At 28.8% G+C, this 24492-nt stretch overlaps 1 protein-coding gene across 1 annotated transcript; it reads right to left on the reverse strand.

Moving 5' to 3' along the window:
* Positions 1 to 84: 84 nt before the first annotated feature.
* LOC129963670 (sulfite oxidase-like) lies at positions 85 to 23205 on the reverse strand. The gene is made up of 9 exons (XM_056078171.1): positions 22831 to 23205; positions 22228 to 22424; positions 16221 to 16450; positions 9559 to 9749; positions 5174 to 5363; positions 4253 to 4447; positions 1492 to 1681; positions 1077 to 1354; positions 85 to 378 (listed from the first exon to the last, which is right to left on the reverse strand). Exons 1-9 carry the CDS (start codon positions 22914 to 22916, stop codon positions 214 to 216), a joined length of 1722 nt encoding a protein of 573 aa, XP_055934146.1. The 5' UTR covers positions 22917 to 23205; the 3' UTR covers positions 85 to 213.
* Positions 23206 to 24492: the final 1287 nt, after the last annotated feature.

Below are 24492 nucleotides of genomic sequence, written 5' to 3' on the forward strand. Positions count from 1 at the left end.
TAATTTCTTTTTTTAGATATTTTTATTAGTATGATCAAAAGACCATGCAATTACTGTTTTATATTAATAATACAAAAACTTGAGTTTTATTTGTAAATACATTTATTTCTGACCTTGAACATGTACAAATATTTTTCAATAAACAACAGTTGAATAAATATTTATTTATAAAAAATTAATCTCTGAAAATTGCAACTTTTTATTCATAAAAAATTATTTCTGAACTTGCACAATTATTTTATGCCATGCATTTCCCAAAACACCTCGTAAATTCCAGATAGGTGGGAAAGAATCTGGTTGAACATTATATGATGAGTCAACGGCTTTACAAATAATCTCAAGTTTTGACTTATTTGGAACCTCAACTGGAATGTTGACCTATTGAAAGTATAAAATGATCATATAATTTAAATATATCTTCACAGTACTTAGGAAAAATTAATAAGAGGAACTTATATTTATGCATTCTTGTTTCAAATTGAGCTATTTTAATAATAAGCAGAGAACACATTTGAATCTTTTTTAAACAACTCATTCCATTAAAAAAATATTAAATGTACTTATCATAATTTAACAATTATTGTTATAATGCAGATTTTCAATATCTTACTTATAAAAATTGATTGGTTATTCTGAGATCATATTAAATGAGATGTTTACAGTAATTTTTTATAACGTTCAAAACTGTAAACTACAGTTAAACTCAAGACAGTGAACTCATGACTCTCTAAAATAAAATTAAACAATTATTGGTTTTTCAGTCATTAGAAAATATTGTATGAAGAAGATTAATCTTCTTTTGCACCAAACAAAACTATATAATTGTTAAAAATTATTACATTATTCACACATGTATAAAAATTTTTTTCATTATTCATATTTTATTTAAAATAATGTTTTGGAAGTTGTTTAATTTTTACCAATATAAATAACTGCGAAAAAGATTTAATTCATTTTAATATGAAAATCTTATACTTGAAATTTTAATAAATAATTTCTTTTTTTATGCATATAAAATTACTTCATTAATGCTATTCAAAATAACATGAAAAATCTTTCCCACCAATTATACTCACTTTCCATAAAGTCCAAGCCCAGCATCTATACAGAGGACTAGAATCTTGAACCAAGTCAGCAACTTGCCATGTTTTTCCACCATCAATTGAAACATCAACTCGAACTATTTTCCTTCCACCTCCACTCCAAGCATATCCTTCTATTTTTAATTTGCCATCTTGCAATTGTACTGTACTATTCTCACTAGGTTTGCAAATAGCAGAATTTACAGGAAGTTCTTGAATAGCTGGGGACTTGGAAAAGTCCACATTATCCCAGTTAGTGGAAGGAGAAAAACCTGTTAAAACATCATAATTTGTAATTTTGATAATGATAAAGTTTTTTTAAAACTTCTTTTTACTTGTAGAGCTAATGATAAATTTTCCTTCGAGAAATTTTGTGATTAAATATCAAATTATGGATTTTAAATCTCACCCTTATAATCGTTTGTTTGCCAGTGGCTTTTACTTTCTTCTTCACTAACAATTATTTTGCCAAGCCATTTCACATTCCGTGCACCAACAACTCCTGGGACTATGACTCTTATTGGAAAACCATGATCTTTGGGGAGTTCCTTTCCATTCATTTCGTAAGCTAATAATACATCATTTTGTGGGTTAAAAGCCTAGATTTGAAAAGCAAAAATAAGCAGTGATTTTCATTGAAAAATAATATTTTTGGATAAATAATAGAGGTGCAAAAATATTTAACATAGGTTAAAATAGTTCAAATCAATGTAATCCAAACATTTTTTTAAACATAGGAATTAAATCTATAATTGTCAACATACTTATTTATGGAAGGAAAAACTATATATTTTTTAAACTTATACTTCATTAAAATAAGCAATACTATTTTGAAATTCATGAAAAATTTTAAATTAATCTCATATAAATTTTTTCTTTTTTAAAAAAAAGGAAAATATTTTATAAAAAATAAAGTGTTTAATGCATTAATAAAGGCAATCGTAGAATGCATATCATAATTGTGCAGTAGGTTTTGTAATTGAATAAGAGGCTTGGGGGGAGTCGACTCATTAAAGTGCAAAATGATATATCAGTTGTTATACATGCTTGTGATTAAATACTGTGTTTCATAGCCTGTCATGTCCATTAATAATAAAAGATTGTGTATATTTGTGGCTTACAGGACATACCTAAAGATATCAAATTTGGCACAAGCATATTTTGGAGATTGGGAATGTGAATCTGAAAACTTTTTTTTTCTAATTAATTTAGAAAAAGTAATAAAAATTTTTGATATTTCTTTACAATAAAATTTCTGAAAATATTGCAGAAAAAAAAAATCATCTTAAAATTTTTAAAAAATGTATTTTCAATTATACAAATTTATTTGCCATACAGTTATTTATCAATTTTCAATTCATCACAATTAATTAAAAAATTTTAAGTTTATTTTATAATATATTTTGTTGTAATGAAACTCAAATGGTTTTTTACCACCGAAACAATTACTTCATCTTTGCTTTTTTTTTCTTCTCTGTTGCTTAACTTCATTGCTAAGCAAGGATGAGAATATTTTTGTTTGTCAATTTTCATTCACTGTTACTCTTCCTTATATTATAAATGGATGTATAAAAATACAAAATAGCTCTTTTAGCTTGAAAATTACCATTGCATTCATAGTACACTTAATTTTTTCTTTTCTTTTTTTGTTGTTGAATTAGAAAATATTTTACTGTGTAATCTTCTGATGTATTACTAAATTATTAATATTTTGCAGCACACATCTATTCTGAATTTTTCCTACTTTATAGCCTTAAGTTTTTTTCAGGAACAAAGCTATTAGTTTAATTGAAGTTTAATCATTATTTATTTCAAATTAAAGTTCTAAGGTGAGATAATAAAAAACTAGAAAGGTACATAGTCGAATTAACAAAACAATGTAAAACATCTAAAAATAGTACAAGTTATATGACTCTAAAAATTTTACACAGAATGCTGAAGAAGCCATTAACCAAAACATTATAAATAAGAGATTTGAAATGTTTAACAGTCTTCAATCCTAGTGAGAAAGCTATTATCCAAAGGTGGCAAATATTAACTAATAGATATCCAAGCAATTTATGTGAAGAACTGTATTTTGAAGAAAGAAATATGCTAGCAGCAGTTCATATTTAGGTGATGTATATAAATACATATAATTATTGGTGTTATGTCTTAAAATTTAATTTACCAATTCTAGAAGAAAAAATATCCAATGTCCTGTTTTTTTTTTTTTTTTTTTTTTTCTTATTATTTTTGAGGCTGGTTATATTAACAATAAATGTAACTATAAATAAACTTTTATAAGTGAAAAAAGCTGCAATTTCTTATTATATTCAACTGATAAAAAAGTTAGTTCTGTAGTACATAAATGTGTGTACAAGAAATAAAATGATAGAGAGATTTTTCTTATCTTCTTTACACACTTATCATAAAATTCTTCCAGCTCCCTATTTAAATTTTACCATTGGTTTTATTATTATTCCAACTAAACTACCTCAAAACTCAAGCTCTACTGCTAATTAAATATATAATTAAAAAATTACCCCCCAAATCTGTTCCATGAATTTAAATTGATTTTGAATTAAAGAGAAAGCAACAAAATAAATGTAACTGTTAGCAATCTATTAGAAACAGGAAAAAAGCAATATTTCAAAAAAAAAAAAAATGGCAAAATAATTACACATATTAGTTTGAAGTTTATCAATAATAATAAAACATTTTGAAAATTAACAATAGAAATGATTAAATAACATATCATTATTGATGTGCTCACACTTTAAGCTGCAAGATTAAAACTGGATAAACATACATTTTTTTTTCCATTCTAGTTAATTTATGAATAACAACACATCAAAGCTTCATTAATAAATCTGCAGATAAGTAATATTAAAAAATAAATTACTTAAACCTTTAAAAAATATTCAAAGGATTTCAATAAGCATGAAAATGATTTAATGCTATGACAGCATGAAATTTCACTAACAATTATTTACCTGTGTAGTAACCCTATCACCTATTACTTTGTAAATTAACAACAATTGCTGTTAAAATAAAACTGAATTGTTAATGGTTTTGTTAAGCAAACATTACACCTATACACATAACAATTTTGAAAATCTAAAGGGCATAAATAGATCTATCCACATATTTTTTTTATCTAATTAAATATATATAATAATCAAATAAACCTTCATAGCAGGAATGGAAGCTCCATAGGGTGCATTAGATGGATCAGTATCTAAACCTTCAAACTGCACATGTTCGATTTTCGGATCATTAAAATCCACTCCAGCGTATTTCAGAACATCATACAATAGAGCACCACTCCACTCTGCATTTCCTATTGCAGCTGATCCCCAATTCAAACCTTTCACTTCTTTAACCTAGATATATATAAGGAAATAAAAATATGATGATGAAAAAAATGAATTCATTAGAATAAGATGAAAATTTTAAACAATTAAATTAGTTCAGTTTAAAAAAACGAAGAAATTATAATGTTAAACAAAATATAGTAAATTGAATAAATATACAGAAATTACTTAAAATGTCAGTAGTTTTCTTAAAGATATTAATATTTTTTAAGGAAAAAAATGGCACAAAGAAGCAAGAAATAAAATATTTTATAAAAAAAAACATAAATAAACTTGAATAATATAAGATGATTTTTCTGCATGTTTAACTGTGGACGGATAAAAATTTAAATAATATTGTTACATCATTTTATATAAATTTTTAAGCAGGAAGAACTAAAAGGAGAAAAATAAAGGAATACTCTATAAAAATTTAATAATAAAAGATGAATTTGCAACATGTTTGAAAAGGAATACATAAAACTTAAATTATCAATTACAAACAATTAACCAATTAGAAATGAAAATGTAATATTCAAAAATTCTCATTAAAAATCATTTCAAAATAACTAAGCTCTCTTTCTCACCTCAATATTGATATTTATTTACATATAAATAAAATTAAAAAAAAGCAAACTAACAGGATTTTTTTGAGAATTCTTCTATATGGTTTATATTAATGTAGAGTAATAATTTTTGCTCACATTGAAAATCTACAAAAATATAAGAATTATAAAGAAAGAAAAGATTCCATACTTTGTTTAATTCTGAACGTCTGTTCCCTGCACATTGTACTGCTGAAGTTATGGTATGTTTCTTGAATTTTTTCTTAATATCATCCAGCTTTAATACTATTGGTTTGATTCCTCTCCCACAAATTTCGAGTTCATATTCTACTGGATCAACTTCAGGGACAGGAAGATGATTCCGCACGAAAAATATTTCACTAAAAATAATAAAAATTTTCACATGAAGTTGCATAATAAAATTTTACAATTCAAATGGGATTTTTTTCTTCTTTTTTCAATGAAAATACAAAGGAATTTCACTTAAGAAGCACAACTTTTTTTTTCGAATTTTATTCATTATGAATATGAAATATGTTCCCAAATACAAAACATTCGTTAAGCAAAAAAACTCTTTTACAGAAATCCATGTAAAAAAAAACAATGCATTCCATTCTGAAAAAAATTTATAATTATTAATTTATTATTTACAATGCATATTTTTTTATAAGAAAATTGACTGACATATGTATTTAACTACGCTTCAAAATTTGCCGAAAATGTGACATAGCATTGCTGCCTGATTAGAGTGATACTTCTCAATGTAGATGCAATAATTTTTCATGCCTTCAGTATTTCCCTCATTTCACTGGGAAGTTGTTTCTCTGCTGAGGCTATTATTTTCTTCTCTTCTAACCATATTTCATCAGTAATTTTTTTTTGCTGTGACACAGAATGCAGCGCCATAAGCTCTTCGATATTTCTAGTTATGTCCTTCAACCATCTCATTGATGTCTTTGCTATTCAACTATAACACCATAATCGTATCGATTATGACTGCACAGATATTTGCTCCATCACCTCGGAACGGGTTCGACAACGCTATCCGTCCAAAGATTTATCTATGCAGAAATTAGGATTCTCTTCATATAAGTGCTCAGCACAGATTCCAAGATATAGGCTAATTCTGTATGAGATGTCATAATGTCCTCCCATTACTTGTTTTACATAAAATCGCCCGTCAAGAGAAAAAAATTTTTACATTTTGTTTTGTTTGTTATGCGAATCACTTGTTGCAAGAGGTATGTTTGTGGGCATGAAAGTCAGCAAAAACATTTGTGTGTTTCTTGATATTCTTGGTTAAGTGCACACTTTAAGTAATAAATAGATTTATCCAGTTTGAAAATTTGAGACCATTAAACCAAAATATCATTATTCCAAATAATTACATTGAATTTCAGTCGATCGTTTGGAAAAAAAAAATCGATGTTTTTCAGCAAAATATAGTTTTTGTTATTTAAGAAATGAATTTTTCATTTCAATGCCCTATCATCCTATATATATATATATATATATATATATATATATATATATATATATATATATATATATATATATATATATATATATATATATATATATATATATATATATATATATGGCACACCTTTTTTTTTGTCGTTGTTGAAACTAATTCAGAAATTTATAATGTTTTTACTATATATTAACATTGTTTTCTTCTGTGTGCAAAAGTACTTTTTTTCCCATAAAAGTGAATGAAAAAATTAAAATAATTATATTTTCACGAGCAGTTCATTCATTTAAACAATGTTTGATTTGTTTAGTATGAATAAGTTCGAATGCACTGCCCTCGTAAAATGAAAGCACAAAATTAGATTGTCCTGAAAATTCTGTTAAAACAATCTCGAGGTCCTTCCTAAGTTGAGGGACCCTAGGCAACTAATTATTTAATAGAATAGTTGTGACAATCAGATACATTTAAATAGATGTCTAACTAAGGCAAACTATTTACAAGTTGTATTCAAAAATATAATGGTCGGTGTCACTATTGTCATCAAGTAAATTTAATGTAGGAGAAGAAACATAAAAAAGATTTAAGCAAGCAACCAGTGAACCCGGTCTAGTAACAAAATAAACCAAATTTTAGAAGGACGAGACTGTTTATAACTTTATTATGTAGTAGATAAAAATAATGGCTGATTTTCAGGAACAGTTATTTAATTATTTTTTAAGTTCCACATTTCACAAGACAACACAAAAAATACACGACACTCACTTAGAATATAATCTAATGATTCCCAAGAAGGGTCATGGAAAATATACCTTGATGTTTATAAGGTAATGCCATCTGTTATATCAAAAGAGAAATTAGTAGAGTTATGCAAGAGCTACAAAATATTAATTAAAGATATCCGATAGCAGAAATCAAAATAAAATTACTGGCCCTCTTTCCAGTTTCAATCTTTCGTTAGGTCTTGCTTTATATTTATCTTTAAAAAGAAAGAAACAGGAATTTCAAAATCAATCAGTTATTTTGCAAAATGGCCAGCCTCTAGTTACCCTGTATGCACTTTCATTCAAACGAACTGATGCAACCTAGCAGAAAAAAGTTTCCCTTAAAAAAAAATAATTTAGAGTTGAATTTAATATTTCTCGAAGCCTCAACAAAAGACAGGCAATCAGCGTAAATCTATATTTTGAAAAAATTACGCAATTTTAAAATAAATAGTAGGAAGTTCAGCAAGGGAAACAGATTTATTCTTAAAATTTAAATCTAAAAAAAAAAAAAGTATCCGGTGTAAAATATTGTTTCCAAAGTCATGGACAACGAAAACAACAAAGTTTCCAGAAGTGTTATAATGGAGGTAACCGGAGCCCGAGGCATAATATGATTATTCCGTTCGAGCGCTTCACAAACGGCATTTTGTCGCCCTTTTACGACATTAATCTTTAAAAAATGACATAAACGCATTAATGTTTTGTTCCCATGGTGCTCTCTAAGACTGGCCCCAAGGATTTAGACACATCTACTCTCTGTTTGCTATCTATTACGTCTCTAAACCTAGACCATCAAGTGATATTTCAAAATCAGAAATTGCATTTTTGAGTTAAATTTTCGAGAAAATTTATAATTATCAAAAAGCTCTGGAATAAAATAAAATATTATTAAAATTGCCAGATCACTCTATCTACATGTAAAATTTTTTAAACACCGCTAGCGCTATTAAATGTAATGGAAGCTTTCTATCTATAAATTCAATGGGCTGGTGGGTAATGAAATGTAAACTTCTGTTAATTCAATAAAAATTTTAAATACAACATATATAAAGCGCTACGTGGCGCATGGATAGGTCTTATTACTTATTGCCGAATGGCAACACTTAAATATAAACAAATCGTTATACAAAAGTTTCAAATTGCTTTATTGAATGTTTTAATAGTTGAACATAATCCAAAGCTTCACTTAGATAATTTATAGAACCATAAAAAATTATTAGAAATGCTAAGGAAAGGGCTCGCCATGTCACCAAAAACTTTAAATCAAAGATGATAAAGCAGGCGTTAAATTGAAAGTTTAATCATGTTCGAATGTATGTTTAACCCTCAGCGAATAATTAATCGCTAGGACTAGCCTATGGAAATTAATGTTCACATTTTCATAACTATTATCTCAGAAAAACGGTTTTTGCATATTCTTGATGATATCCATTTCATTTCTGAACTATTTATTTGTTTATTTTTAATCATTTATTAATTTAACTTGATGCACTACATCCAACTTTATTTTTAATGTTACAATGAAATTCAAACTTATCCATGAAAACATTCAATTACATGCTTTTACCAATGTTAAAAATTAAGATTAAAGATAAGCCTGTCTTCTTTGAATGTTAAGTTCAGAGTAGAATTTTTATTTTCATTCCATAGCATATGCAGTTTTTTAGTTTGCGTGCATTCCAGCAATAATTTGTAATAGACTAGTTCAATTAAATCCATGCTTTTCAATCTTACAAAGTAATAAGATGAACTATGTTTATTTTTAAAAAATGCATTTTGCATTAATCGTTTAATAACCTAAAAATTCACTGATCTGGGTGAAAAAACTGGTCGCCAAAGGCTACTAATACATTTTAATCTATCCACCATCTTCAATTCTGTTATGTTCTGATTCTTCATTTTGCTTCAAAATAATGATTTTGTCATTTCTTAGAAGGAATCATTTTTTATCGGCCTTATTTTACTCACGCAAGCATTGCCTATATTGTTTTTCCAAGGAAAAAATATTTCATCGAACTATTAGCCTAAAATATAACAGTTCCTTAAGAATATAAAAATAGCCTCACTAAATATCATTTCCAGACAGTATTCCAAGAAAGAAGTTGTCAACGAAACATGAAATGCAAACAAAGAGAAACTAAAATCTATTTCATTTCCATTATAGAAAATTGGAAGAATGTTTTTAGTGTTGAATTCGAAAGAATTCTACTGTATATAAAATGAAAAATTTTCTACAGAAATAATTCTAAAAATTTTTTAGAATTCTATACAATTTATAATTATTTACAGAACTTATAATACGAGAAAAAAAATCTATATCTAATTTTCTATTCTTACTTAGGCGTTAAAAAATTTTCTACCAAAAGATCTTTAGGAGGTTCTGCGTTAAAAGGCTTCACTGAACGTGGTTCTAGAATGGGATGGCGACGAGGGTCCATAGCAAAAGGATCGTCTTTGTTCTGATGTTCCACACTTCTATCTTCAAGTCGCAAATTCCCGATTCTATATTCTTCTAACATTTTCAGAACCTGTTATACATACAATAATATTATTTCGAATACTGTAGAAATATTTCAAATTTCTAGAACATGTTTCTTCTTCCTAAGTAATGTTTAAATCTATACTTATATAAAGCTCTTATAAAAATTAGAGATACATATTAAGTTAAGGCTGAAGGCCTTTATAATGTAATGAATAAATTATATGACTATCAAAATTTGGAGCTTTAAAATATTTTCTAGAAGAAGCTATTAAAATAGGAATTACATAAAATATTCAATTATTAAAATTTTAACGAGCATTAAGATTGGCGAACCGGCTGGTCACCAAAGGTGGCTAGTATGAAATAAAGTTGATATTACTTCATATTAAACTTCTAGAATTTAAGTAAACTCGGCGGTACAAGATAATGCTTGCCCATTCAATTGTCTCACAATGGTTAAGTATGAAAACTTTATATAATAGTGTAACTTCATTTTGTTGGAAAAAACTGATACCATAATCATTTCATTTATAACATCGAATGAAATAACGAAATTATTGTACATGAAAACTAGTTTTTAATTTTAAAAATTGATTTCAAGATTAAAAAAAGTTTTTTTAGTATAATCATTTTTTTAATATTTAGTAAATATTGTATTTTAAACTGCACAGGATGTTTAAACTATATTTAAAAACAAACGACATGACAAAATAATAAGTTAATTGTAGTCCCAAGTAATTAAACTTAATTTAAAAACATTAGAAAATGCCATCGTTGAATAGAATAGTAGTCAGTATTTTTATATATATACAATTTTTTATGTAAACATTATGACTCATGGCATCTGAGTATTGCCAGTATTGTTTGAAATATTTATTGAAAATTATTATTACATAGTAGTAAGTATTTATGGTGAAATGGTGACAAAAAAAAAGGAAAACTAAAACTTTAATTAACACTAAATGAGTTTAAAACAATATTATTTGTTAATTCTGCTTTTAGGCACAACATATGTGACAACATTAATGAATGGCTTCCCGGTTTGTTCATCTTTTTCGTGTAACGAAAACTTTTGTCTCCCAGCTAACAATCGTCTGAATATTTAAGTAATACACACATGTTAAGCCTGCATTTTGTTTTTTAAATAGTAATAGGACGTCCAGCAGTATGAAAAAAAAAAAAAAAATTCAAAGATTTGATCGAGCGAGAATACCTCCATGTTTCGAGGACAACATCGGGGTTGGCGAGCGAAAGCGAGCAGCGGGAGAATAGTATATATATATTCTATTTTATTCTAAAACTTTCTCTTATTTTCCACTTTTTTTATTTAATTATTTTTAACACACGCTCTAAATAATTGCTCAATCTTTAGTTTCTAATGCCCCAAGCGAAGGAATAAAATCCCTAATTCTCACCCATTCCTCTCAAAAATACCTAATATTCTCTTTTCTAAGAATACACGTATCAAAGAATTTGTAACATAAACATTTGGTACATAATTGTATTAATCTGAATAAATTTTCATTTCAATTCTATTTGATGATTCTATTCAGTTCTATTTTAATGACACATCATTTAAGTACATTTTTTTTTACTAACTTTGCTAGAATACATCACATAAAGAAATATATATATACACACTCTCTTTATAGAAGATATTAATAGATGCTAATTCTCCCTCCCTTCCTCAAGTGATCCTGATTGAACAAATTTACTTAATAAACATAAAAATTGAAGGAACTGATAAAAATTAGAAAAATGAGACTTGCAATTAATTTAATAGAAAAGCGGAAATCCGGCAACGAGAGGAAGTTTAGCATCTAAGTAGACGTATAATTATTTCACAGAAAATGATGAAAATTCATTCCTTATAAAATAAAGCACTATTTTATTTGGCTTCTTCAAGATGCAACCAGTGTACATTTTTACTTTCTCGTATATGAAGCGTACAAAAAAAGGATTGTATTCATAAAAAAATTCCTGCACCCGAAAAACATGTTTTTGGAATTATGTCTATATCTAAGCATAATAATTCAAAGAACAATTGAATTAGATAATTCAAATTTGGCATGTAGTCTTAATAGCAAAAGACTACGAACAAAATTCGGACGAAATCCGTCGAAAGAAAGTCTGCCTGCCTGTCTATGAATCATGAATACGATAATTCAAAAATGCAAAAAAAAAAAAAAAAAAAACTATATGGATAAAATTTGATACTTAGGTTTATAATCAGAATCGTGGTTGTTTATTCCATTTCGGACCAAATCAAAGTCCTATAAACAGATCATTGCTGTATTAATGACAGTCCTGAATCAATGAAGATTAACTTATTTTAAAAATAAATTACAGCAAAACCTATATTTATAGTACAAAATATTCGAATTATATTATTTATAAAAAAAAAATATTACGAAACTGAATTCAAAATACAAGCAGCAACCAACATTGCTATTTACATCGCCTCAAAACCACAGACATACAAGCGCAATGACTTGCTTTCCTTTTTGAATATATTCAAACTGCAGGAGAGAATGGAACGAGGAAGTGATGGATTACGAGGAGATGACTGCAAACGATTTTTGAAATTTTAGAAAGCATTTGAGACGCAGTATTTTTAAAAATCGTTTTCTCATCAAATATTACTCAGATATACGAGGGGAATGCCATACTCAGCTTAAGACTGTCACAAAACTTTTAAAACTGTATATGAAATTCTTTTATCTGCCTAACGTAATTTGCGGATTAAAATGGCCGCCTATTATTTATTAGAGAAAAGTCTCACTCCATTTATCAAAAGTATGTAATCCCTAAATTTGAGATACACAAATCTGAACTGAATAAAAACAATTTATTAAAATGAAAAAGAATTTTGTGGAACAAAAAATACTTCATTAAGAACTTTTAATATATGCATTAAAAACAGTATTACCAATCAGGTCTCATTCCAAAATAATAACCAAAGAAATTTGAAATCGGTTTCGAAATAGTCTTCTTTTTCAAAATCTTGATTGTAAGTCGATCAATCAAAGAAAAGAAAAGGAAAATAAATAAATAAAAATGTATAATTAATTCGGATTCTATTTTCAAAATTCTTTCACGTGATGCGGTTTATTTAGTTTATTTGAAATTTTCTTGTTTATGTAGGAAGGACAATAACATTTTGAAGTTTTTTTATTCAACGAAAGATATCCTTGAAGCGTGAAAAGAAAAGTTTTTTTTAAAAAAAGCAATTGTTAGTTTGCTAGTAACTCTTTCTTGCCAGATGCATGAAAGAGTTTAATTTGCAAGTGCAAAGTATTAAAAAAAAAATGAAAAAAGTTAAATTTCTATGAATTAAAAATAATTTTTAAAGCACCACTTTATTTACAAGGCATGCATTTTTTTATTAAATAATTAAAATAGAATTCCACAATGGTTCACCATTTTGTACCGTGAAAATCTAACTAGAATTCATTTGACGAAAAAATATACTTAACCAGTTAAGCGTGTTCGACGTATATAAGTCAATCTAAAATCTTCATTTTGGCGCGGTTGATATACAATTTTTTATCTAATAAAAATGAAATATTCGCTTTTTTCAATATTTCTTGCAAAATTTACTATGCACCCGTTTAGTTCGACGTGTATATGTATTATCGCTGACTTTAAAAGAGGGGAGGAGGAATCGAGAGACTCTAGAAAAATAAAATTCAGCAGTTGACAGGTTAAAAAGTAAGTCTCAAGGGGGATAGCGATTTCTCAACCAAGAGTGCTATCATGTAGTAAAATAAATAAGGAAGGCAAAGAGGATTTATTTCAAACGTTAAACATCTCTACATTAAAAAAAAAAAAATCCTTTCGGCACATTGGAAGGCAAAGGTACTTTTACTTTACATCAAAGTTACTATTTTCAAATGCCTTTCAATCTTTAGATAGAACCTCAAAGGAAAAACAGTCAAAATTAGGGCTTGAAAATCACTTTCTAGCCCCTAAATTCTAAGATACTGTTAAGAATTCAGTTAAACACATGATCTTCCTGGGGGCAACTAGCTGCCAATCATGTATCACGTGATCTCCCTGTTGTTGTTTAGTATATTTTTTTTAGCAGATGCGAACTGGACTCCTCTATTAGAAGGAGTGTTATCTCGGCTCTCTCGCTCCCGAGAGAATTTTATGCGTAGTTCTCTAGGCCTTCTACACTAAGGCGTATTCTTGTGCCTTTTGTTGTTGATGTTACCAATAAACCCCATGAAAGACAACATGTGTCTTCAAGTCATTTCACCCAGACCACAATCTTCACTATCAAATGAATTATTGTGCAATCAAGAAACGCAACGATAATTTTATTTACAGATATTGCAGTTATCGAAGCACTTTAAACACAAAAGTCATTTGTTTTAATGAGGCGCGAATTTGACTAGTTGGATTTGTTTTTATCTTCAATATTAAAAAGGTTACTGCGGAATGAACATTTCACCCCTCCCTCCACCATTTCCACTCCCTTTGAGTTAGATGGGTTATTTACGAACTCATCCGAGGTTTCTACATTTCCAACAACATATCCCAAGCTAGTTAAAACCCAAACAAAATTACTCTAGTTACCCTGTTTACAAGATAACATGGCCAAAACATTATACGCATATATACACTCATGTCCATAAATTAAGGATAATTCAGAGTCACGCGGAAATCGAACTTTAAAATACATATATCATCCGTAAAATGACTACACACATCTTCAAAAATCATATTCAAATTGCTCGAAACTACCACATGACACCGATAGTACGTCACAATGACGAGAGTGATGTATAAGGTATACAGGCAAAGAAGTAAAATTGTTCGCAAGCGCTTTATATGCCTTTCTGTGCAATAACAGCATAGTTATGACACAAAGGGCGCATTTGGATGATTTTTTACGTGATAGAATTATTGGCCGTCTGGGATGTGGGCGTACCCAGCTAGAAGTATCCAAGGAACTTGGAATCGCTCAGAGTGTCATCTCCAGGCTTTGGCGACGATTCCAAGATGATGGTAATGTGTGTAAACGTTACAGCACAGAACGTCCCCGAGTTACAACGCCGAATGAGGACCGGTATTTGGCAGTTACTGCCAAAAGAAACAGATGGAGCACAGCATCAGACCTGTCTCGTCAGCTCTCTTCAGTTTCAAGGCAGACCGTGTACTAACGCTTATGGTAGATTGGTTTATATGCTCGTAGGCCTGTCAGATATGTTCCACTTACTGCAACTCACTGTCGCCTGCGATTAGCCTGGAGTAGAGAGCATGCATTGTAGACACCGCAACAGTGGATTTTCCGACGAGTCCAGGTTTAGTTTGCAGTCCGATTCTCGCCGAACGTCCATATAAAAAGCACCAGATACCCGTTACAACCAAGAGAACATCATTGAACGACACCGTTACGGTGGTGCAGGATTGTTCGTTTGGGGAGGAATTATTCTGGGTTCCAGAACTGACCTGCATGTTCAAATTGAATCCATGACAGGTCAAATCTATCGGGACGTCATTCTGGAACAACATGTACGTTTGTTTCGGAGCGCCATGGGCGAAGAATTCGTGTTTATGGATGACAACGCCCGTCCTCACTGTGCAAACATCCTAAACGAATGCCATCGATCGGAAGATACCACCCGTATGGACTGGCCAGCATTTTCACCGGACTTAAATCCAGAAGAGCATGTGTGGAACATGCCTGGCTGACGAGTTTCAGCCCGTCAACCACCTCCTACATGTCATCCGGAATTTCGGAGAGCATTGGTTGATGAGTGGTTAATATTCCCCAAGATCAGATCGATAATTTGATACTTAGCATGCCTAGGCGTTGTACAGACTGTATTGCATCGTCTGGGAGACATACTATGTATTAAACATCATACCAACCATGTAATATTGGTTTTTGTAAATAGTTTTTTTTTTTTTTTTTTTGTAATTTTGTTCAGGGAGCAAAACATCACAATTTTTATTAATGATATCAAATATATAGCATCTTTTTTGCTCTTTACCCTTTGTTTAATAAATAGGCTTTACAAATAAGTCACATTTGTTTTGCTTCTGACTCTTTCTTTTCCTGAACTTGCATTATCCTTAATTTATGGACATGAGTGTATATAAACTTTTGAACAAAGGGTAGTTTGGGGTTCTAGAGACGATGATTAGTGAAGAACTGAAGAAATTTTCTCAAAATCATTTTTTGAAAACCATTGCAATAGGTTACTAAAAGGAATAAGAATCCTATAAGAATCTACCTAAAGATATATCAAATGCAAATGTTGTGAAAGACTTATGATCCTAAGATAACTACATCTTAGATGAATCACTAAAGCCCCGAAGTTTTGGATTGTTAAACACTAAAGTAAAGACCGATTGGTTTCCACATGAGCTATACTGTTTAAAGTGAGAAAATATTTAAATGCATTAGGTCACTCATAAACAAATATTAAAATAAATTAAACGAATTCTTCATCTGGAATTTCTTCAAATCTAGAAGACTAGAAAAATGCTGCTGAAGAATACGTACCTGCGTATTTTTATGAACAGCGAAGAGTTCCCAGAAAGGTTCCAATGCTCCACCAGCAGCCATTAGTACCTTGTCACCACCAGGGTGTTTGGCTATGAAATCTGTGATGTCGTAAACGCCACTCTTGTAGCACACCCAGATTTTTTTCTCGGCACTGTCATGTTTGGCTATATCATCGGCAGTGTACTCGGGAAGACCAGGAATCTCACGACCAGCGACATCTGCAGCATCTGAAGAGAAACACTCAACATCATCATCTTTATTGAAATAACAAGAAACATCATTCCTATCTTGATATTTTAAACATATAAATGAAACACTTCATAAAGAATCTAAAAAATTTATCATGAAAATAAAACTATTTCAATTTGCAAAAGAAAATTGCCCATTTTATCACTCTGAATATAAGTGAAATTAGGTTTCAAAGTAAAAAAAAAAAAAAAAAAAAAAAAAAAAAAAAAAATGTTTCTACTTTATTTTCAGAGATGCAGAACGATTTTATACTTGTATATTTAATATATCCAAGAAAACCAAAACAGTACCAAACATTAGTCCGATTTCACAAATTTTTATTTGATATGAAAGCTTCTGACCTTCAAATATGCCATCGATGGTAGCCTTCACCTCCATCTGTAAGACAATTTTCATAAACACTACTTCACTGTAGATTCTCTACAAGGTAAAATCGCGATAGAGCTTTCTTGTCATAACTAATGTACAGTTTTCTAAATTTTTCATTTCAAATGTAAGTTTATGACTCTTAAATACATTATCAAAAGTCCTTCAGCCATTTTCCAACTTCAAAAGTTACTTTTGGCACAACTATCACGAAATACCGTGACAGAGTTCCCCAGCCACAATTACAATTCTACTTTCGGAAATTTTTATTTTATTCGAAATCTCTTGATATGTTATCAATGGTTGTTTATCCCCACCTTCTTAAATTTCGATAGATATAGAACAAAATTTTTAAAGAGCCCCCTCCCCAGGCTTAATAACTAGACAAATTTCGATAATTTGCAGATGTTGCTAACCAATCACGATGTTTTATTCTTACTGTTCTTAACTTAAAAGAGCATTTTCCTTTACTGTGATTAAACTTTGTTAATCAAAGTTGGTTCACAGTAGCTACATTAATAATACTAACATGGTGGTGCAACATTCCCCGTTTCCCAGTACTGATAAGACATTTACAGCCAGCTGTGTCGTCGTTGTTAATCACTAAACTCCTCGAGATAGCCAGATGGTGGATCTTTCCACCTGGATGGTCTCGCATCTGTTCATTAGCGACTACAGTGAAAGACCACATGTGGGAATTCCTCGTCCAAGAGATATTGATGGTACCTTCAAAGAGAAGGGGTGTCCAAACATCTGGATGCTAAATGTTTCTCATTGTGAAAGGACTATGATAACTCCGTGTTCCAGAATAGTCAGTTATGAACGGTGCATCACTAAAAGGACCTTTCCACGACCCACTGGCACCGCTGAAGGAGCATGTTGCTGAACCCGATTGGCCGAAAGAGAGCTCGAATGACCAATGTAAATTAAGAGGCGGAGATTGTCGCAGAAATAAAGTGCGGATATTTTTTTTTAGGGAGAGAAGAAAAAACGAATTGCAGGCAGACTGTTGAACTACGCCCACGAGTTCGGAGTCCGAGAACTACCCGTGGAGTGGTCGTGTTGACTAACAACCTGTTAGTTCCCTGTGGTGTTGTTTCTCGGTATTGATGGAGAACTGAGTTTCAAGATAAACCTTCGACTGTTGTGTCTCCTACTACAGGTGTAAATAACTATTTATTTAAAGAAGATTAGAACAAGTTGTTCTTTTGTATATATAGGACTGTAAAATAAAGAATTGTCTGGAAATTCTGATATATATATGCTTAAGAATTTGTTTCTGATCGAAGGAAGGATCTCGATGAAAACTATGTAAGATAATTATCTGAAATTCGTTTACGTTTAAGATGAATCACAAAATAAAACAGTTAAAAGGATGACAAATAAAATTCCTTTTATATTTGAAATTTAAAAAATCATAATATTTTGAGTTTTATAATGACACAAATTTATATATATTTAGGTAAGATGTTTTTCATTTAAATACCAAATTTAATTAAAATTAAGAAATGTACGATATTTTCATATATTTATTTGATTTCCTATTTGGTGGTTAAAAAAGAACGAATTAAAAAAAAGCTTTGCAGCATTGATCATACTCAAAAATTATACTCAAAATGTTCCTGAAAATCTAAAACTAATTTTCTAAATTTCTAATTAGAAGTTCTTCTCAAGACATTAATAGTACTTTTAGCCGATACAAAATATACGCAGAAATTAGAAATATAAATCCTGTTCCGACATTATGGACAGCAAAAAAATAGAACAAATTACGATGCGATGTAAAAAAAGCAAAGGTTACGTCATAATAAATCAAAGATTCAAGAAGAAAGAAATTAAAAATGAAACTGCAACTGACAATAGAAAAATGATTTTAGTTCAACAAAAAAACAAACATTTCGCGTGTTCAGAAGAAATATATTTCTTGGTTTATATATTGTGGATAGTTGTATCTTTTTTAAAAGGGGGGGGGGGGAGAAGTTATTGGAACAACAATTACAGCCAGCGTGGTTGAAATACATATACTTTGAAGGTTGAGTTTATGTGAACCAAATATCGTATTTTCCAAAAATTTTTAAAATCAGCCTTAAAGAAAGATAGCAGAATCCCAGTCCACGGCACCAGAAGATGGGAAAAAAAAAGAAGAAAAAAAAAGCCCATATGTACTATTAAAGAACCTTGGAATCATGAAATATCAGTTAATATTTCAGGATTTCCTTGAAAAAATTTCAAGGAAATTTAAAATCGTATTTAAAAAACAGATATGACGCGAACTAAACTCTACAACTAATAAATGAGAATGTGCCTGTAAGAGTGCTGCTGTTCTGTAAGACAAACTGTTAGTCCTAGAGCTATTAAATCTGAAAGGCAACACACCAAAGTGATTTTTTAAAAATTTTAATTAACTAAAACATAAGTGAAATGTTGGTGTTCTAAAGCATATTTTTTCGAAATATCATTGTACAAAATTGTTTTCACATCCTTTAAAAAATGTTTTAAAAAAATCTTTTTAATAATACCAATTTATTTGTAGTTCAACTTTTTCTCCCCAAAATATGGAAATTTTCAAAATAATAATAATAACAATAAATGTTATTGTTACAATGAAATTCAAATTATTTTCATTATTTCAAAAAATAATTGATCGCTTGATTTTCTTTTATTCTGAAAAATTGAAGAGGGAAGATTTTACTTATTATCTGTGCAATTTACTTGAACAATCAGAAAGTGCAATTATATTAGCACAAAGACAATGTGAAATTTGAAACATTGCAAAAAATGAAACATACATTTGAAAATTATATAAAAAAATATTAAAAATCGTCAGCACTCCATGAAAAATTAAATGACAACTAAATTGGCATCAATAAAATTTTAATTTTGGAGTTTTGAAAGATGGTTAAATTCATAACAATGTTGGAGCTGATGGACTTGGAAGTGGTAGTCAATCAGCTTACTGAGATACGGCTGCAATTGAATGTTAAAGAAAGTAACACTTCACTTGCATATCGGCCAGAAATAATAATTAACATTTTGGCAAAAAGTTTTGGCTCAGCTGAAAAAGAATTACAAATATAAGAGAAATTAGATTCTAAAGTATTCTAACTGCAAGGCAAAATATAACAATTTGAAAAAATCTTATCATTAAGAAATTTTTAAGTGAGGGAAAAATCTATCAAAAGATTTTGTTAGATTCTATGAAGTCATCAACATTAAAATAACTCATTTTGTATTCCACTTTTATTTTAATATTTACTATTTTGTATTGATATGTATGAAAACTGTATCTCTATGTTTCATATATAATAATTCATTCATTTTTATTCCAAATAACTATTTTCTGATGAATCATATAGAATTAATTAAAATTCATACATATTTATATGAAGAGTTAGATTCAGTCTCAGCTAATCTAACTAATGCATTTTTAGGAATTTTTTGTCATTTCCATTAATCACCGTGGGATATTACTGAATACTGAAATGAGCAGTAATGTTCAATTTATTCTAAAATATGTTTTTGCGAAGAACATCTTTCCGATCTGAATAATTTGCTGACTAAAATAAGTATTTATCTTATTTAAAGGAATTTACCAAATGATTTAATTAATGAGTAAATAATAATAATCAGTTGAATATAAAAAATATAAATTAAGTCCATAAAGTTATTTATTTATTAATTACTATGCATAAATTCTTTCAGGATTAATACTAAAAGCAAAGCAATTCGAAATCTTCAGCTCGATAAAAATTTCGTATCATGACTTAACAAAGGGGGGAGAGGCTGCACTAGTGAAGATTTATATGCATTCTCCAAAGCATTTTAAAACTTGCCATAGCTTCAATATTTATTATCTAAGTAAATGGTAATTTTAAGCATTTTGCTGCCTTAGTTATGAGGACCGTCATTATGAGACCTTGTTTCAATAAATGATCAAAGTAATTTCACATTTTGGCATATTTTTAACTTGCACAAAATGTTACTGATATACTTTAATGTTCTTTTATTTCAGTAATTTTGAGAAAATACATCACAAAATCTGTCACAAAATTAATACATCTGTCACTGGTTGACATATTTATTCAGAGTGCAACAATATCTTATGCAATTCAATAAAGCCATAGAATAATTATAAAAACAGAATAGTACTTCAACTTTTATTGAATCCATTTCAGATGAGAGTGACTATGTAAGTGATTAATGCAGTTGAGTAAAAATTTTAGTGGTAAGGTAAAAATAATAGACATTCAGATCAAAGTCTCTAAACTTCACGCAATCAAATTAAAAACAATTCTACATTATTAAATATACATATACTTCTGATGGATAATATCAGAACATCATCATAAACAGATTTTTTTGTGTGATATAGTCTTTGTGCAGAGAATCAAAGTATGATATGACTCTTTCAAATGCTTAAATGCATTTTGAAATTTTATTAATGTTTTTAAAATGAATGAAGAGGTTTAAATGAATTCATTCATAATTACTTAAAATAATCTCCATATTATTAGGTTACTCTGACAGAAACTAAGAAAATCAGACCTACAATACACCTTAACAGAATAAAAGCAAAAGCATGAATTGTATGATTAAAGAAAGAAGGCTTAAAGAAATTTTATGCAACTATATTAAAATTACACTGATCAGTTTAACAATATATTAAATAGCATGATCAAATGTTTTAAACCAAAGCTCCTTAAACTGTGGGTCACAGCCTCATGCAATGTCATAGAGAAAAGTATTCTTTAGTGATAGTTAATGGAAAAAATTCAGGAAGCATTGCTTTAGAGTATTTTGTTAGTAAACAATTATGTATATACATTCCAATAAAGCAATTAACTAATATTTATAATGACAAACTTTTATAAGTATGCAAAAATATTAATAATGCTTTTGTGCATATATTTATAACCATATGTAAATATTTATATGTTAGCCTCTAAAAAGTTAAATAAAATTTGAAACAAAGATGCAATTTCAGTATGCTATTTCAGTATTCAGTAACTACTATATATCAATAAAATATATCAACTGAAATGAACAGATGATATTATCCTAATAGCTGTCGAGGAGAGTCAAATTCAGTAACTTGTGCCTTTAATTAACTCTTTAATTAATTAATGATCTTATTGTTATCTTCATGGGCGCTTCAGCGCTTAATAGAAAATAAATAATGTCTTTAATTAATAAATATTCCTACTGTAATTTTACTTAGCTGTTTCATTTGACAGAAAATAAATTTATTGAGCTGACATATATGTTTAAAAATGCATGTAAGTTGACCTAAAAGTACTGGTAAGACAAATTATTCTTTAAATCTAGAATAATAGTTATAATATAAATATAAGAAAATATATATAGCTGAATATTTATAACAATTCATTACCTGCTGGTTTATCAGCATAGAGTTTTAAATTATTAAAGCACCACAGAGCAACACCACAAGACACAGCACAAGCACCAAATAATGCAGACGAATAAAAAATTTTATGGTGATTCTGTTCTGATGATGATGAATAATGTTTTCTTGTAAGCTTATTTTCAATCTGAATCTGATTTATTGTTGACACACAATTCCATGATCTGAAAATAAAAAATATCATTGAATTTCAAAGACCTTTATACATAAAAATTGAAATACTTCGTTTTAAACAAAATGAAAAAAATATTTCACAAAAATGTAAATATCCAACAAGTGTAATCAATATTTCATTAAATAATCTCAGAAATTTATAATTAATCAACAACTGGTAAAAAAATTCTTTTCATGTACACAAAAGAATATTTTAAAGTACAAAATTCTCACGTTATAAACTAAGTATAATGCTTAATTTTTCTGAATATGTTTGAATACAACAAAAAATATGCTATACATGTGAAAGTTTAAAAAGTTGAATTACATATCCACAATTTTAAATCACTGACAGTTTTAACGTATGGAGATACATTTATTTATTTCAAATGACACATATATAATATTCCAACTTACCCAGCTCGTAAATATTTGTTCGAATGATGAGCAACTTGAGATGACAAGCATCTCAACAAAACCGGATTTAGCCGTAAAATATGCATTGGAATCAACAAATGTCTTTTCTACTATGCAAAACGCAAAAGTAAGATTTTAAGGTATTTCTTTTTTTTAAAAAAAAAATATTAATTGCACAACAACGGTATTTCATCACTTAATATGTTTTCTTTGCTACATTATTCAAATTTTCTCCTGTGTAAGCACACTGTACTACTGCAAATGTCCTGACCTTGCTTTAATTTGGATAATAAAATAAACATGATAAGCGATTGTATTTGTTTACATTTTTTTAATACTTGTTCACTTTTTTGTCAATAGATGGCACTTCCCAAATAAATCATTTTAATCTGTCATTTTAATAAATCTTTTTTTTGTGTGTGTGATTGTTAATTAATCTTTCACAATTATTGAAAATTCAAGTTAAACTAAAAAGTGTGCTGTTTTAGTGTTAAGCATAAAATAAAAGATATAAAATCAAAAATAAACATAAGATGGAAAAAAAAACAAGAAAAATTGTTTTATGAAACTCATCAATAGAATTTTATTTTATTTTAATACGAAAGTTTATTCATAGTTTCTACGCAAACAAAAAAAAAATCTGCTTAGTATAATGTGAACGCAAATATTTAAAAAAAAAGCTTAAAAGCTTTAATTATACTGAAAATTTTTTACTTCATTAAAATCAATTCACGATAGGATTTATAAGACCACTATGCTACGCTAGAAAAAATTTAATTTTCCATATTGGTCCATTTCGAATTTTTCTATCCTTATGGTTGCAAATAGTTGGTGTGGACCATTAATAAATAAATTTAACTGTGGAACGACGGCAGAGTTAATCCAGTGACGTAGCAAGACGGCCTAGAGACCAGATCAATATCACACGAAAACATTGCAGATTGTTCCATAAGCATGCACATAACATTTGGAACAAATTATAATGGAACATTTGGAGAGCATTTGTGGATGGTAAAGGATAGAGTGATCACACATTTACATTTAATCTTCAAATTAGTGATAAATTGATATTTTTTTGAAAAAATAAAGATATTTAATTAATTTATCAATTTATGTTATATGAAACAATAACAATTCTTTTCAAAAGACTAGGTGCATGATTTAGATTTAGAAAATTGCAATTCTAACATTTTTTGAGAAGAATTGCGCCATCTAATTAAGGAAGAGACAGCAACAGATTAATTCTACAACATTCAAATTTTTCAAACATATACAAACAATATTTGCTAATGTAGGAAATCATTGTATCTAACTAATCTTATATGTAGGAAAATAAAATGATGTCCAAAATATAAATTTTTTCCAATTTTTTTCCGCTTTCAATTGTTATCAATGTATCAACAAGAGTAAATGGTTCTCAGAGAACCCCCCCCCCCCATTCTTCAGACGGACCGCTGTATTGTTAGCGCGAAATGATCGACAATTAGATGCGGATTTTCAAATAGAGAGATAGGTAGCTACTTAGGGTAGTCAGACTAGGGGGGGGGGACCATTCGATAAAAATTCTATTTTTCTATTTTCTAAATAAAAAAGTTTTATTCAATAAATGTTTAAATATTAGAATAATGTTAACATTTTCTCAAATATAATTAGTTGGTCAAT

The sequence above is a fragment of the Argiope bruennichi genome, chromosome 1 (assembly GCF_947563725.1).
Source record: "Argiope bruennichi chromosome 1, qqArgBrue1.1, whole genome shotgun sequence".
In the NCBI taxonomy this organism is placed as follows: Eukaryota; Metazoa; Arthropoda; class Arachnida; order Araneae; family Araneidae; genus Argiope; species Argiope bruennichi.

Excerpts from the sequence above, each read along its gene's own strand:
- LOC129963670 (XM_056078171.1), bottom strand. The coding sequence starts at position 22,916 with ATGCATATTTTACGGCTAAATCCGGTTTTGTTGAGATGCTTGTCATCT. Across the intron at positions 5,364-9,558 it reads GAAAATTTTTTAACGCCTAA|TGAAATATTTTTCGTGCGGA; the intron begins GTAAGAATAGAA and ends TATTATTTTTAG. Across the intron at positions 379-1,076 it reads GGGCTTGGACTTTATGGAAA|GTCAACATTCCAGTTGAGGT; the intron begins GTGAGTATAATT and ends TACTTTCAATAG.